The following is a 17,427-nucleotide window of genomic DNA, read 5'->3' as shown; positions in this document are numbered from 1 at the left end:
ATTACATTAATTTATACTATATTGTATTAAAAAAAATATATCAATCCAATCCAATCACAACTTAACTGTGACTGTCTTGGTAAATTGAAATGGACAACTCACACCACTATATTATGTATTATTTTGAGTAAAAGTATTGTTTTGACCTCTATTTATACTATATTATAGTATAATTTCAAAAAAAAAAAACCAATTAAGTCATAACTTAACTGTGACTGTCTCAAAACTTAAATGTGAGTGTCGTTCAGTCACAACTAAATTTGAAGTTGTGAGTGTCGTACAGTCACAACTAAATGTGAAGTTGAGACTACATTAACAATTTTCAAGATAATATAAAAGTCTCAAGGGCAATTTTGTCAAAATCTTATAAATTTTAATTAACACCTATCATATGTGGGCTAAAGGACAAAAATGTCAAATGGAAAAGACTCAAATCACAGAGGTTAACATATTTGTGACTTAATCTAAAAACTACATTTAAATTTAGTAGTTTAATTGAAATATTATATGATCTTCATACTATACCAAAAAATTATTAGAATTTGGTATTTAATTTTAATTTTCTATATGTACTTTAATTATATTTTTTTATTTGTTATTGACTAATTAGTTATTAATTTAATAATATTTCTCTTCGATATTAATGTCTAAATTTCAGTTTTCTCTTCGTATTAAATAAAAAAGGTTATTTCTTTTTTTTTTTTTACTTGCGCAGCAACACGTATTCATGCTAATCAATTGAAAATATGACAAAAAATTTGTCTATTGTTTAATGGAGCATTATGAAATTCTTTTGATCTTCCTTTTATATGGACAAAGGTCCAAAGCAATAAAGATGATTCCAATTGAATCTTATGACGCGATTGGTCCTACTTTACACGTATTTACCACATAAATGTAATGTACTTGCTAATTTATCTCATTGATATGACTTTTCCTTATTATAAAATCCAAAATGATTGACATTGTCAAATGCCAGTGCAAATGTCATAATCATATGATCATATCCTATTCAAGTTATTCTATTTTTCTCCAGTGGCCAAAAAAAAAGTTATTCTATTTTTCTCATGCCAAAAAACAAAAATTTATCTTAAAATGTACTTTCTTTTTGGTTAAGGCTTTTCCATGAAGTACTCTGTGTAAGCTTTCCTATAACTTTTTTATTAAAAGGACCTTCAAAACTCTTGTATAATAAGCTCAGCCCAAACCGAAACCGAAACCGAAACCCAAAAGCAAAAGCCGTTTTTGTCAAATAGCAGGAGAGACTAATCAAGTTACACATATACGATGTGTTTACAAGAACCAGTAATCTTTAGCTTGTTATGACTCGGTGATTACTGAGTCTCACTCACTGAGTTCAAAATCCCCAGAACATGCCGATTCCCCGAAACCCGGGATTCGAAATTCCATGAGATTCGGCGAGACTGGAAGGATGGGAAGCGTTGGAGAGGCCGAAGAAGAGCGAGTGTTGGATGTGGAAGAGACTATATTTGTTGCGGTGGGGATGGGAAGCGAAACGACACTGTTTTGGGCGCTGCAGAACTGGAAGAAGATATGCCTGCTCCATGTTCACCAACCTTGTGAGTTTTTGACTCTTATTGTTGATTTCAATCAATGTCTTTGATTTTATTTGAGGACTTGGGGTTCTGTTTGGTTGCCGAGAAAAGAAGAAAAGCAATGGGTGGAAATTGGGAATTGAATTCTGAGTCAATTGTTAAGTAGTTTCGATTTCCAATATTTAGTTCTCATACTAATATTATTATCATTATTATGATTTTTCATTACTTGCAGCAGAAGGTAGTAGTACTGCCAGTAAACAGAAACAACAAGCGCTTAACGCATACCTAGGAGTTGAGAGGCCAAAATTTCGCAAACTTCTAGATCAATACCTGCTGATTCTCGACCGAGCAGGAGTATTAATCCTCTTTTCATTGTTTTTTTCATTACTTTTGTTATCAATACCATAGAGTGTTCGCATTAGCATTGAATCTGAATTTCGAAGTATTATATTTTTCCGCAGTTGGTTATGACCTTTGGATTCTGATAAGTACTTTAGGAGCTTGAAACTTTAAAGTTAAAACTTTGCATATTTTCATCTTGAGATCTTTCTAGGTAGCTGAGTGAACACTTTACGTAAAACTTTTTGAACTATTATTTGACATGATTGCTTATTAATGCAGGTGGAGGCAAATGAAGTATGGATTGAGATGGACACTGTTGAAGAGGGGATTGTTGAACTTATTGCTCGGCACAATATTAGATGGCTTGTCATGGGAGCAGCTGCAGATGAATATTATTCTGAGTAAGCACCTGTGATTTTAACTTTCAAGGATAAATTTTTCCACTAGAAGGTCCATTTGTTATATTCAAATTCTATTACTGTTGTCTCTAATTAAAGAAAAAGGTTTTGTGATCTTTGATGAGTTGAAAAACTAGTGAACATGCATATCTGCCTTCAATTAAGTTGACTCACTCACTCACTGCGATTGCAGGAGATTGGCAGAGATAAAGTCTAAGAAAGCACTTTTTGTATGCCAAAATGCAGCTAGTTCTTGTCATATTTGGTTTGTTTGTAAGGGGCACCTCATATATACAAGGTACTATATGGTACCTTTCACAATAACTCAGGCATTAACATGTTTGAGTTTTATCCTAATGTATTGCAAGATTAACACATAATTGTTGTTTTTCCCCAAGTTGCTTTGCCATTTAATTTCAAATTTTCATATTTGTAACTTGTTTCATTATCTATAAGAGTACCAGTGTACCATATATAATTTCCACTTATACGAAGCATGTGAAAACAGGGAAGATAAATCTGAAATAGAAATTGACCCTCCTTTGCTGCTGATAAATTCGGATACTGGAACAGAGCAACCGGAGCACTTGAGATCAAAGTCAACTCATTGGCTGAGAAATATAGGTAGGCTCACCACTCAGATTATGTTTTCATGGATGATCAAAATCTGTTTGGTTTTGGTTCTACTGTAAGGGAGTATAGACAAATAACTTTGTTACAGAGTTCTGCAGATGCTGAGGAAGATACCAATGAATTGGAAGAATCATCAAGGAGACCGACAGAGTGGTACACCGACAGATTGGTTGGCACTTCAAAGTTGACCCCATTGCTGACTGATGAGGTGAGAAGAAATTGTTCATTATCACCCTTTGTATACAAGTTCCTAGATGATTTTCATTATGTATCATCTGCTGCTTTGCGGCTTGGTACAGGGTTCATAGAAACCACTTTTTCTGTGCATGCTTATATTTGAAAGAGAGTCTAGAAAAGGGGGAAGGCCACGAAAATGAATAATTTTTGCAATTTATGTTCTGAGGTGTCGAGTTAATCTGAATATAATATTGGAGCAGAAATATAAACTTACATGTACTTCAAAATAATTCATGATAATAATCTGCCCTTTATGGAAAATTTTAATCTCCTCTAGTTTTGGATAAACTTCTTCAAGTCAGTGGATGCTTTCCTTTTCAAACCATTTGATGAATCTTTAATGCTCATATTTGCAGAAGGAAAAGGCAGCTAGTGAAAGTTTTCATAGAGTAGAACAAGATATTGTGGACACTAGGAACTCTAAACAGAAAGAATTTGAAGAGACAGTGAGGCGGTGGAAAGAGGAAGATGATGCCATGGAGGCTAAATGCAAGGTAAAATTTATCTTTTGCTTATCACTTTTTCCTTTTATTTTTGTTTTGCTATTGGTTTGGCAGGGGATGTTGGGTTTATAACTTTCTATATTAGCATCTCGAATTTGATTAAATTATTTTGTCTCAAGAGATTATAAAATTTTTGGGATACACTTGGCTGGAATTAGTTTGAAAAATCAAACTCAGGGCCTTTTGTTAAATTGTTTTTTGGTTTAATTAAAAGAGGGAAAGGAGAGATGAGAAAGGGAGGACAATAGAAAGGGTTAAAACTATGAGCTAAAAACCATTTAAAATGGTTTTTAGTTTTTGTTTAAAATTTGTTTTATGTATTTTCTCTCCTTTCTCCTCTCGTCTCTCTAAGGAAAGAAAAAAAAAACCGAAAACATTATCAAGCAGACCGTATGTACACTATGCTCTTTGTATCTTAGGCAATATGATTAGCCCATGAATGAAATTTATCTTGGTTATTTTGCCTGACCATTTCTAGATAGGTATGGCTCAAACTTTGACCTTTTGGGTTTACTAAGGTGTAATATTTATCTGTGTGCGGTGCGCACTTGTGCAATTTGTGTTTATCATGTCTTCTTACAGGCCAAAGCATTTCAAAGTCTATGCACTAAGGAGATGAGCCAAAGAAAAGAGATGGAAGAAGTGCTCGCTAAAGTAAGGCAGGAAATAGAGGGGGTGAAGGATGAACGTGATGAATTTATAGAGCAACTCCAGATGGTCCAGGACAAGAAATTAGTGCTGGAGAGCCAATTAGCAGAGTCGCAATGTACGGTAAAGGAGTTAGAGGAGAAGATCATCTCAGCTGTGGAGCTCTTGATAAGTTTCAGGGAAAAAAGGGATATGCTGCGGATAGAGCATAGAAATGCAATAAGAAAAGTCAAACAGGTAAGCATATTGATGAAAGGGGAAGCTGAAAGCTTTTGTCGAGCAGAATTCCCTGTGTTCTCTTTTATGGAGATCAGTGAGGCAACTCAAAATTTTGACCCATCCTGGAAGATTGGAGAAGGAAGGTATGGAAGTGTGTATAAAGGGATTCTTCGCCAAATGCATGTTGCTATAAAAATGTTGCCCTCGTATGGTTCTAAAAGGCAATTAGAGTTCAACCATGAGGTAAATCGTATGTTACAAATTCTACAGTAGTAACAATACTGATATGTTTACTAAAAAAATCAGTAAAATAGCAATAATTTCGTTATTTTTGTTGTATTTCATCAGGTAGAGGTCTTGAGCAGAGTGAGGCATCCAAACCTAGTAACACTAATTGGAAGCTGTCCAGAATCTAGGTCGCTTGTGTATGAGTACTTTAAGAATGGTTGCCTTGAAGACCGCCTTGCCTGTAAAGACAATGCTCCACCTCTTCCATGGAAAATTCGAACATGTATTGCTACTGAGATATGTTCTGCCCTTATCTTTCTCCACTCAACTTGTCTTGTCCATGGGAATTTGAAACCCAGTAATATTCTCTTTGACACAAACTTTGTCAGCAAACTTAGTGATTTGGGCATCAGTTGCTTGATCCCACACAATGAAAATCCAGCCAACTTCTCCAAAATATGTAATGACCCAAATGGAACTTCTGTGTATATGGATCCAGAGTATCTTGAGACTGGAGAGCTTACACCCGAATCAGATGTTTACTCATTTGGGATTGTACTATTACGACTTTTAATTGCAAGACCGCTTTTGGGTATAGTGAAGGATGTTAAATGTGCACTAGAAAATGATAACATCAATGCATTGTTGGACGTTTCAGCTGGGGACTGGCCAGAAGAGCAAGCAAAAGAATTGGCTTACTTAGCATTGAGATGCTGTGGGACGAACCGGTTGAATCGGCCAGACCTGTGGGATGTCCATGAGGCAATGAGAGCTGCATTTGCTGCCTCTGCCCCAGGCTCGCTTTCCAAGAAGCTTCGGACTCCTTCCCATTTTGTCTGCCCCATTTTTCAGGTAATTGAAGTGTACTGCTGTACATGTATTTGATGTTGACTTGGCTGAGATTTGAATTATTTTACGGGTTTGCTCACTTTTGGTTCTGCCATCCCTTGTACGATGTGTGGCGACTGTGTCTCAGTTTTGATTGGTTTTCTCATGACCATAGCTCTTTTATTTGCATTTACAGGAAGTCATGAAAGATCCACACATAGCTGCAGATGGTTTCACATATGAAGAAGAGGCAATAAGAGGATGGTTGAAAAGCGGCCACGATACCTCGCCCATGACAAATCTTAAGCTTGATCACTGCAATCTGCTCCCTAATTATGCCCTTCAAAATGCAATTCAACAGTGGCAACTACAATTGTGAAAGTTTCATGAATCTTATTTTCCTTTACTGTCTTGTCTGTGTACACGATGATTAGACCATTTGGCTCTCAAACTGTTAGACCACTATACTTACCAGTGTAACCAACATGATATCATCAATAGAAAATGATTTTATGAAAAAATGAAAGACATTAATACTGCTTTAAGAAGATGTTTTAGAAGAACATGGGGTCTTTTTTTTTTTTTTAATTATCTGAGAAGAACATGGTGTCTTTGCGTTCTAATTAAGAAATTGGAATTATCATCCATACCGTTCCACATAATTGTACAAAATATTTTTATTATCTTACAATGTACTCAAACAGTGGATTAAGTCTTTCAAAATTATAATAATGAGATCATTAAAATTTGAATATAATGAGAAAAGCTCAAATAAATCGAGCATTTCGTTGCTTATATCATAATCAGTTTATCTTTCACAATCAAATGTGGGGAATTCTATTCCAGTGGACCAACTTAGGGCCATCACTCTCTCAAAGAGGCCCAATCTTAAGCGGATCGGATCCAGGCCCAATCTTTGTTGGGGCCATCGAACTCTCAATTCCGAACGCAACCCTTCACGCGCTCCATTTAGCCCGTGAAACAAAGCCTCCCGTCGCATGTCGTAATTATGAATTTATTTTTTTCATTTATTTTTTTTCCTTATTACTGAAGAGGGTTCCATTTCATTTTTCGCCTTTATATTTTCTGTTCTTTCTGCGAACTCGCACACTCTTCTCTCCCCCCTTCGAAACTCTCTCCTTTTCCTTCTGTGGTTCATCACTTTGTCGCATTTTCTCGCCGATTTTCCTTCCCGCCAAACACTCCGAATCTCCTTCCCGCCTGCTCCGAATACTGCAGATCTCCTGAGCTTTTCCTTATCCTGGAACCGATCTCTCTCTCACACCTCCACTGGTACGTGAACCGATTACTCCCTCAGTGCCTTCGATATATATCTGCACATATAGATATATAGAATCACATATTGATCACAGATCACGTGTTTCCAAGCCTTAGTAAGCTTTGTTATCTCATTTAAATCTATTTATTTTATTTTATTTATATTTTGTGTAATTTTATTGTTGCTCTGTTTGATAGCTGGCAAAACTCTGCCTCTGTGCAACCAAAAAGATAGAACACGAGAGAATTTTGAATTAGATATATTTTTTGTGGTGTATGTGAATGACGTAGTTTCAACTTGGCCAAGTCATTAGTCGTGTTTGCCTGTTTGGTTTAGTTCGATTGCATGTTCATGTGCTTAAGCTTCGACAAGCGGATTATGAGAGATTTAAAGTTTCATTCCCTTTTTTATTTTAGGTTCTATTTTTTTTGGAGACCAAACGGACCTCACGTTTTATTCCTAATGTTTATTTGTTCACTCTTTAATTTTCTTTCAGTTTTGTTGTGATATAATGTTTAATTGCTTATATAAAGGGATATATTGCTAATATATGTATGTAAATATTTCATTTCACGGTGGAGGCGCTTTTAGCTATGCGGCATTCATTGTGGTGGATCTATGTTTTAAAGGATGTTTAGGATTCATAATGCTTACAATTGACAGTTCATTTTTTTTTTTTTTTTTAGATTTATGGTGTGTGGTTTTTCACCTCTTTGCTTCTTATCTTGGTAGATTATGCATCACATGTCATATTTACGTCATAGTATGCTTTTCCCATACCTCAGTCCAGTTCAGTTGTATGTCAATTAGTCACTAGCTGCCTTCCTAACTTTTTTATTGAATTGTCTTATATGTTGTACAAAGGCATCCCGTTATCTCGTGGATTTTAAGTTCTGAGTGCCTAGATGCCAATTGCTAAACTCAAGGCCTCGAACACTACAGATCCTATGAAATCGGAGGAGGGAAATGATTCCATTGACACTATCATCAGACAAGTTGCAAAAGAGCCTTCTATTTCCTTCTCCCGGGCTGGCGATAGCCCAGTCCCATGGATTCAACTACTTCATGCCTTAGATCAACAAGGTACTTGAAATTTTTTCCGACTTACTAGATTATATAAGTGGGGGAGCATTATGTTTAGCTTTGTGATAGTCTCAGTTCAAATGCATATGTACTTAATGTGGTTAAATATCTCAAGATGTGTATTATAATGGCGGCCCTAATATGTGTATTATATGTCATAAGAAAGTAGTAAGCTATGTTTGGTGACACAGCCTTGTTACATTTGACAGAACTTCCAGGTTGGCCCCTGCACTCTTCCATTAAGGCACACATGCAAAAGTGTGACAAATGTCCCCGAGAATTTTGTTCACCCATCAACTACAGACGACACATTCGTGTGGACCATCGGTTGAAAAAGCTTGATAAGGTTTCCTACTATTTCACAGTATTAATGACTCTGTTCATTTAATTCTCTTACCATTTTGACTTTTGAGTTTTGCGTGTTGCATTTTAACATGAGTTGCTTTGCAATAAGCTAGTTCAATTTCCTATGTGTTGATATTGATTAGTTTCATGCTCATAATTTTTTATACCGTTTACATCTTGTTTACATCTTATAGGACTCTACTAAAAATAGGGATCTTCTAGGGGCATTTTGGGATAAGGTACAATTTTCCCCTTGCACTCGTTACTTGTAGCATTTTTTTAGTATCTGTGCTTACTTCTTCTATTATTTGCATTTTGTTTAGCTCTCTCCAGAAGAGGCAAAAGAAGCTGTATCATTCAAGAATGTGACTTTAGAGGTAAAAAAAAAAAAACAGAATTTGTTTACTTGTCTGTATGCTGATGGCATACATCATGAAGCTTATGTTTGCAATGTATAAATGTTGTTGGTATATTAGATGAGTCATTATTCCTAGGATATATGTACTTTTTTGTTACTCATGTTAGGTTATAGTTTTCAAAGTTCAATCCCTAATTTATTATTGTTTCTAGGAAGTTCCAGGGTCTTCACTCATAAAGGCATTGACAACACTAATTCGAAAACCAGGATTCTCTTCTCTTCCCCACATTTATTTGAAGGCTGGTTCTGCTCTTTTGGTAAGAGATTATTCTTTTTCTTGTGCACAAGATTTATTGTAATGACTACCATATTCTATTGATATGATATATCTATATTTTTTTTTTTTTTTTCCTTTTGCAGGATATTGTCCAAGCTAGACCTTCAAGGTTTCCCATATCCTCCCAGGAGTTATTTTCCATCCTTGATGATGCAAGTGAACAAACGTTCTTGTCTGGGACAGCCATATCAGTGCAAAGATATATTTTTGATGGAGAGGCTGGGAAGATTGGTCTCGAAACAAAGAACTTAGTTGCCTGTACCAGCTTTTTGGTGGAACAGAAACTGGTAACATTTGTTATTTTTCTTTTCCATTTTTGTATATATTTGATTTATGCCATTTTATAGAACATTTTTTCTCACTCCACATGTGTGTGCGCCCAAAATTGAACAATCTAGTTCATAACTACATTACCACTTATAGTTCATCAGATAATGATTTCATAACTCAACTTGTGGGATATCATTTTGTCATCATTCGCATGTAATTCGTGAAATATGCAATGCTTCTTTCTTGTATATGTGAATTATTTTTGTTTGGTATTTCTTGGGTTGCTTGTTGTGTTTAAACTTTTATTGATCTTTACTCAGGTTAAAGCCTGGCACGCTGACAAGGATGCTGAAGCTTTGAGGTTACAGAAGTTACTCGTGGAGGAAGAAGAAGCTGCTCAGAAAAGGTAGACATCAAGCATTTCTACTAGAGGGAAAGTTTGTAGTACCATTCTCTTTTTCAATTAAAACAAAACTTGATTGCATCTTTGGAATTCCCTCAGTTGCATTCTGATTTTAATTTTGAATATCTGTAGGCAAGCTGAGCTCTTGGAGAGGAAAAGACAGAAGAAACTTAGGCAGAAAGAGCAAAAGGCAAAGGATCAAAAATATGGGGCGAAGGTAGATGTTAAAGAGAATAATGATGAAACACTAGAGGTTGTGGTGTTGGAAGAAACATCTTCAGCAACATTTGATTCTAACTCCCCCATTTCAGACGTGCCAGATCATGTTATCTCATCTCTTGAAGCATTTCAATTCTCGAACACCGATGAAAATGTGGATCCCGAATATAGCTGTGGACATGTTGATCCTGTCAATGGTCCAAATGTTGAACGGCGGATGGTGCAGGGAAGTGGCTGCCGGCGTGCGGTTGTTGCTCGATGGCAGGTGTTGCCAAAATCACAGCGGGGTGTGCCCAATGGATTTCATGCAGGTCCTAGTTCTCAAACTTCAAAGCTTTCATCCATTCAAAATCATGGAAACCACAGGGATGTAAGGGCTGCTTCTAGTGGTAATAAAGTTTGGAGTCGAAAGCCTAAGGCAGAATCTGATGGGGGAAGTTTGAAAGCTGGAACACAAAAGGATGCAACTGAACCAGATCAAATCAAGAACCATGAGGTTTTGATTGGTTCTATATCTGTCACTCTTGGAAATTGTTGCCAAGAAAGCAGTAATCTGGCTGGAGTTCGTGATGATTGCCTTTCAGATCATCAAATGCCAAAGAACAATGTTCAGGATAAAATCAATAAACCTGATTTGGTTCAGAGTGGCACAAACCGGTCAACAGTTAAGCTTTGGAGGCCAGTAAGCTGGAATGGAACAAAGGGGGGTCCTATGCCGGTTCAGAATGGCATCAGAGAATCTGAAATTGATGTGATGGCTGAAAAGGGCAACAGTCAAACCCATTCCGGCGAAAATTGTCCTAGTTCGTGTGTCACGGATGGTCATAATGATGGCATTGGGAATGGTTTTATGCCCCCAGGTGAAACAGGAAGCCTGGGGTTCTCCAGCAGTGCTGCAAAAGAGTTTCTTGCACAGAGTGAGTTTGATTCCATTGTATACTGTGTACTTTTCTATCTTTTGTACATGTGCATACAACCCAGCGAATCGTAAAAATTGGCTCTATTATAGAATATTGAGCATCTTATTTTGTGCAGGATGGAAGGAAGCTATTGCAGCAGACCATGTAGAATTGGTTATATTCCAAGACTCTGAACCTCCTAGATGCCCAGACATTCAAAATGACTGTGAAGTAGCAGTGACTCATTCATTGAAGTTTAAACGCAGCATTCTTGGCAATGCAGAAAACCGGCTGGTAAATGTGGAGGCACTTGAGTCTCCAACTGCTGGGGCTGCAAAAGTGAAGAACGGGACAAAGCCTGAAAAGGGTGTGAAGATAAAATACATTCCCAAACAGACCACCGTTACCTAGTAATAGAGGGCAAAGAGATGGTTTTACTTGTTTTTTTCTTTTTTTGGGGTATACGATGTGCACAGTTTAGCCAGCAATTATATTTCTTAGCAGAGGTTCCAGTTTTGCCAGTGGTCTTCTGTCAGAAAATTGAAGAAAAGGTTTTGGAAGATAATTTTTATAGTTCCGTCCTTTTTTCTTTTGTTCTCATAGGCTCATAGCAGATTGATTGGTGAGATTTTTCTTTTGTTTTCTTGCTTAATTTTTCCAAATTTTCTGTAATAAATTTGTTGATCACGATACTTGAAAGAATTTTGTTATTCATTACATGTAATGTCACACAACCGTTGAAGTCGAGTAAGCTGTACTATTCATGAGTTTTGATCAATTTTGAATCTATTTCGTGTATTTTTCCGCATCTCATTTATAGAATAGTAGACAGATCTTCCGCATATGTTTTATTATTATATTCTACGCTACAGAATCAGTGCAGGGGACGGGCTTTGCAAGTACCAACTTAATCATTACCTAGTCAAATGACTCAATTGTGTAAGTCTCAATCCTTACTATGAGTATGAAACTCGTATATACCAGAGAGTGGGACTTGTGCTCTCTGCCAGATAACAACTACATATGAGACAAATTTCCTTATGCACCTGGAATGGAGAAAACACAAGGCAGCATATGAGGGACAGAAAGCTAAGAACCCGCATTTGTGCCCCAAATTGCCCCAGCTTCATCATCTGTGATTGAGAGAACAGAGGGAAGAAGAATGGTGAACACCATTGTTAAGAATGATGATGAATAGTTTAATGTGAGTTTATATGAGTGAGCGAAGCAAGATGCCCTCTTTGATCGACTCAGTCCGGTTCCATATAGTGAGTGAGCGAGTGAGAATACCCGGTTACTACTCATATAGTCATGTCCATGTGCATTGCATTGGGTCGCACTGTTTGATCCACTGCTTTGCAGATCCGAAGATGCTGAGGTTGATGATGAGCTGATACTGAACGATGAAGAAGACTCTGGAAGGCTGATTCAGGACGATCGTGGAGAACATCAGACGGAGGAGGTGCCTACCCTGTCCATGGAGGAAGTTATGTTTGCAACGTGCTTTTCCTACATAAGCTCTCTGCTGGGCGTCCAGCTTATGTAGGTGGTCTTTATTGTCTATTTGCTTTTGTTTTGAGAACTTGGAAGTTTGTTTTAATTTCTGCCATGGTTGGGAACTTGAGATTTTATGGTTGCTTGTTAGTTTTGTTGAGGCTTGGGTCCTTGCTGCTTTATTTAGGAGATGATGAATACTACTCATATAGGAAGATGTGAAGTTTGAGAAGGGAACACAAGAAAATGGGGTGAGGGGTAAAAGAGTAAAAGAGTAAAAGAGTAAAAGAGTAAAATAAAAGAGAGATGATTCTACATTTCTACAGCAGATATTCTCCACAAAAATATAATAATTTTCACACCTTTATAGATAGGCACGGACAATGCTTGCCTGTCCGGGGTAGGACCGTAGGAGGAGTTCCTCAGTCCTACTGTAAAAACTCACCGTTTGACTTTGTCGACTTAACATCCAAATTATTTATTTTTTAAAATTATCTTTATAAAAATTTAACTTAATCAGAAATTATTTTATCATATAATTGTTATAAAAGAAATGGAATAAATGAACGATTTGGTGAAGAAACCACTTTTTAAATAAAAATTGTTTATTTTTTTATTTATTTGTTAACAATTATATGATCAAACGATTTTTGATTGAATTGATTTTTTACAGAAATGATCTCAAATAGGTGATCTAAAAAATGAACGGTTCCGATCTTGAATCGGCACAGCCGTATGATAAGTTTTTACAGCCCAAACTGAGGAACTCCTCTTATCCAGGACTGAGGCAAGCATTTTTCGTGTACGCACCTCATTTTTTTTGTGATGGGTTCTGTTCATGCATGGATGGATTTTATTTTCTATCTTTTAACACTTTTTTGAGAAACATCAGTTATTCTTATTTATTTTGATATTTTATTTCTAGATTTTGCTAGAGAAGTTTATTTCTCCTCTTCAATTGATGGATCACAAGTTCACAACTCTCTCCTTATCTATATAATCAAATATCAAGTATTTCTAAATTGAATATTAAACTTTTTCCGCCTTAGAAAATTTTGATTAATAAATATCATTTGTAACATTTTCTTCACCAAAGAGTGGATGACAGTTTCTTTTTTATAAAGAATATTTGGATACTAAGAAGTTGAGGCACAATTAGATATTGATTTTATGATTGAGATCAATTTTGATATTTAAAGCTTTTTTTTTCTTTTCTTCTTGTGGCAATCGTGAAACAAAAAGTGTTTAAAAATACAAATAGCAGTGATGTTCTGTAGCATACTAGCATTGTATCAACAAGCAAAAGCAAAAGCTGATACCCAGTTAAATCCATTTTTGCCCTTTTGCTTTTGCTTTTTAAAGCTACAGCCTACAGCATAAAAATGAAATAAAGGCCGGGATGAAAATATTCATTTAGCCATAAAAAATCAACAGTTTTCAAAAATTTAGAAAGAAGCTTCTGTTTTATTCTACGAAAGAGCATGAAAAAATTGGAGAACACCACTATAATAACAGTTTTGAGTAAGCATCATTCTCAGACTAAAAAGAAAAAAAAAAAAAAAAAAAGTAAGCATCATCCTCCAATTTCAGAAAAGGTTACAGAAATTCACACTTGAATAGGGGCTGGGGGGTAAGTGGGTAACTGACTGTGAGTGTGTGACCTTTATTTATTGAAAAAGCAAGGCCCAAAGACGAGTGGCCTGACTCTCATATTCTCCATGGCCCCAGATTTGGATCTGATCACTGTCCGCTCATTTTTCACTTTCGAAACCAACCAGCTCGGGGTAAAAAATCTTTTAAATTTGAAGGATACTGGGTGGATGACCCTTCATGTGAAGCCGTCATTCGGGATGGTTGGTCTTCCAGAAATGGGCAGAATGCTTTTGCAGAATGGAGACGGAACCTATCAGAGTGCAGGAAGAGGCTTACTTTATGGAGCAGAACAAATTTTCCCAACAACCGCAGGAGAATTGATGCTCTCACTGCAGAACTAAACTCTCTACAGGGCCAACCTAGTGAGCTTTTGAGCTTGGAACGAGAAAAAGAATTAAAAATGGAACTGGGTACTCTGTGGTCAATGGAGGAAAAATTCTGGAAACAAAGGTCCAGGATTAATTGGCTTCTTGATGGGGACGCAAATACAAAGTTTTTTCATCTCTCGACCATCCAAAGAAGGAATTCTAATCGTATTCAGAAGTTGGAAATTGGAAATGATGTTTGGGCAACTGAAGAGCAGAATATCAGACGAGAATTTGAGAACTATTTTGGAGATCTTTTTAAAACTGCGGGCAGGAGAAACTGGGGCTCAACTCTAAATTGTATTCCTGCATTAGTGACTGCTAGTATGAATCAACAACTCACAGCTCCGTTCTCTGTGGAGGAAGTTAAGTTAGCCGTTAAGCAGTTGGGATCTTTGAAGGCGCCAGGGCCAGATGGTTTTCTCGGCCTTTTCTACAATAGGTATTGGGAAATTGTTCATGAGACAATAAATGCGGCAGCTGCTCAATTTTACAAGGGGGAAGCTTCCTTACTTTCTGAACATGACGCATATTGCTCTCATTCCCAAGATCTCAAATCTCACTTCGGTTAGTCAGTATAGGCCCATCAGCTTATGCAATAATTCATACAAGATTCTTTCAAAGCTACTGGCTAACCGATTAAAGCACCACTTGCCACGTTTGATCTCCCAGCACCAGACTGCTTTCGTTCCCGGTAGACAAATACAGGACAACATCCTCATTGCCCATGAAGCTTTCCATTACCTCCGGCTGAAAAAATTCACCAAGGTTTTTGAGTTGGGGCTCAAGTTGGACATGAATAAGGCATACGATAGGATCGAGTGGGATTTTTTGGAGGCCACTCTTATAAAAATGGGCTTTGATAGAAGTTGGACCATGCTGGTCATGAATTGTGTTAAATCTATCTCTTTCTCTGTTTTGATCAATGGCAAGGCTGGAGGCTATTTTAAACCTTCACGGGGGCTAAGACAAGGAGACCCTCTGTCGCCATACTTATTCATACTTGTGAGTGAGGTCCTTTCTAGAAACATAATTGCGGCTAATCTTGCTGGGAACCTCCATGGCATAAAGTTGAGCAAATACTGCCCAGGTTTGACTCATTTATTCTTTGCCGACGACTCACTCTTCTTTCTTAGAGCTAACACTGCAAACTGCACTACTCTCCACCGGATCATTGATGAGTATTGTACTGCATCAGGCCAAGTAGTTAATTTCAACAAATCCAGTATGTTCTTCTCACCGAATACCCCTATGGATGTTCAAGACTCAATTGGTGCTCTCTTTAATATCCCCAAATGTTCGGACCCTGGCATTTATCTGGGGCTTCCAACTATTTGGGGCCGCTCGAAAAGAGAAGCTCTCTCTTACATTAAGGACCGAATTCTCAAAAAAATTAGCAGTTGGAAGCAAAATTGCCTTTCACAGGCTGGTAGAGAAACTCTCATAAAGGCAGTGGCACTGGCTATCCCTACTTATCCCATGTCTTGTTTCCTTCTTCCAGTCACTTTGTGCAAGGAAATTAACTCCCTGCTTGCTAATTTCTGGTGGGGTAACAGTGATGAAGGGGACAAAATTCATTGGCAAGCATGGAGTATGCTTTGTAGGGCTAAGAGAAATGGAGGCATGGGGTTTCGGGATTTGGTAAGCTTTAACAAGGCCCTTTTGGCAAAACAATGCTGGCGGATTATCAAAAATCCAGATGCTTTGTGGGTTCGGATTCTAAAAGCCCGATACTTCCATTACTGTGACTTTTTAAGTGCAAAGAAAGGGGCCCGTGTTTCGTGGGCTTGGAGTAGTATTCTAGCCGGGAAAGACTTAATTGAGAATGGGGCTCGCTGGCAAGTTAGGAATGGGGGTAAGATTCAGGTTTGGAAGGACAGATGGCTCCTCCACACTCCAGATGGCATCCTTAAGCCAACGGACACAACAAGCAATTTCACGAGGTTTGGTGTGAATCTTCTGATTGATCAAAACTCGCGTACTTGGGATTTAACTCTCATTCTGCCTTTCATTTCTGAGCATGATGCAAAGAGCATTCTTTTGTTGCCTATTGGGAACTCGAGATGTGAGGATAGGTTGGTTTGGCCAGCTACTAAGTCTGGGAAGTTTACTGTTCGCTCTGGTTACTTTTGGCTCATCGACCAAGCAGCTTGCCAAAAAGTCCTCTCTAGACCTACCTCATCTCACTCAATTGACCCAGTTGTATGGAAGTTAATTTGGAAGATAGAGGCCCCCCCAAAGGTCATCAATTTTATCTGGAGAATTGTCACCTCTTCTATTCCCACTCTTTTAAATTTATTCAAAAGAAAGGTTGTCACTTCCCCGGTTTGTGTCCTATGTGGCGAACATGAGGAATCAATTGAGCACTCTCTTCTTTTGTGCAATTGGACTGAGAGAGTCTGGCATGGGAGTTGTCTGGGCTATAGACCCCAAAGAGAGCTTATTACTTCTATGGATAAATGGATAAATAGCATCCCTGCTGTTATTGGGACGGATCAGTCTTTATTCAACAATTTCATGACTTATACTAGTTTCTTATGCTGGAACATTTGGAAGGAACGTTGTAATGCCATCTACAAGGGTCTTTCTCCATGCCCTTCTCAGGTTATTTTGAAAACAAACTGGGCAGTAGCTGAATACCAAGTGGCTCGGGCCTCTAGATGTGATATTGTTTCTAACGTCAGTAATCCCTCCCCCCCCTCTTCCAAGATTATGGTCACCACCATCTTTTCCTTTTGTTAAAATCAACGTTGATGGTGCTTGGGACTGTGCATCTTGCATGGCTGGCCTGGGAGTGATAATCAGAGATCACACCGGTTCTTTCATTGCGGGCTTGGCCCACCATAGACTCCTAAATTCTCCTATTGAGGCTGAAGCTTGTGCTGCTCTTGAGGGTCTAAAACTAGCTCATTCTCTCCACTTTCATCATGTCCACTTGGAGACCGACTCCAAAGAGTTGATTGATAACCTTAATGGTGGTTTGGAGAATTGCAATTGGAGGATTTCTCCTTTTCTATCCAACTTCTTTCCTCTGTGTGATTCTTTTCTCATTGTCAGATGGGATTGGATTAAAAGAGAAGCCAACAGTGCTGCAGATCACGCTGCCCGGCTAGCCAAGCGGAGGTTG

At 37.7% G+C, this 17,427-nt stretch overlaps 2 protein-coding genes across 3 annotated transcripts; both read left to right on the top strand.

Moving 5' to 3' along the window:
* The first annotated feature begins 1,223 nt into the window (after window positions 1–1,223).
* Window positions 1,224–6,121, top strand: LOC147289399 (U-box domain-containing protein kinase family protein). Of its 2 annotated transcripts, XM_086236525.1 has the most exons (10): window positions 1,224–1,580; window positions 1,792–1,913; window positions 2,181–2,302; window positions 2,493–2,597; window positions 2,808–2,923; window positions 3,031–3,140; window positions 3,526–3,663; window positions 4,255–4,782; window positions 4,888–5,619; window positions 5,792–6,121. In XM_086236525.1, exons 1-10 carry the CDS (start codon window positions 1,409–1,411, stop codon window positions 5,972–5,974), a joined length of 2,328 nt encoding a protein of 775 aa, XP_086092651.1. In that variant the 5' UTR covers window positions 1,224–1,408; the 3' UTR covers window positions 5,975–6,121. The 2 variants fall into 2 exon arrangements, with proteins under 2 accessions (XP_086092651.1, XP_086092652.1); XM_086236526.1 differs by lacking the exon at window positions 1,792–1,913 and having other exon boundaries at window positions 1,565–1,580.
* Window positions 6,122–6,689: 568 nt separating this feature from the next.
* Window positions 6,690–11,596, top strand: LOC147289398 (C2H2-like zinc finger protein). The gene is made up of 10 exons (XM_086236991.1): window positions 6,690–6,888; window positions 7,739–7,957; window positions 8,167–8,303; window positions 8,497–8,541; window positions 8,626–8,679; window positions 8,873–8,977; window positions 9,081–9,284; window positions 9,588–9,673; window positions 9,803–10,806; window positions 10,925–11,596. The coding sequence occupies exons 2-10, from the start codon at window positions 7,780–7,782 to the stop codon at window positions 11,197–11,199; spliced, it is 2,088 nt and encodes a 695-aa protein (XP_086093117.1). The 5' UTR covers window positions 6,690–6,888; window positions 7,739–7,779; the 3' UTR covers window positions 11,200–11,596.
* The last annotated feature ends 5,831 nt before the right edge of the window (window positions 11,597–17,427 follow it).

This window comes from Dryas octopetala, chromosome 3 (genome assembly GCF_963921425.1).
Source record: "Dryas octopetala chromosome 3, drDryOcto1.1, whole genome shotgun sequence".
In the NCBI taxonomy this organism is placed as follows: Eukaryota; Viridiplantae; Streptophyta; class Magnoliopsida; order Rosales; family Rosaceae; genus Dryas; species Dryas octopetala.
Note: the sequence above shows the minus strand (reverse complement) of the source record. Positions and strands in the feature narration are given on the sequence as shown.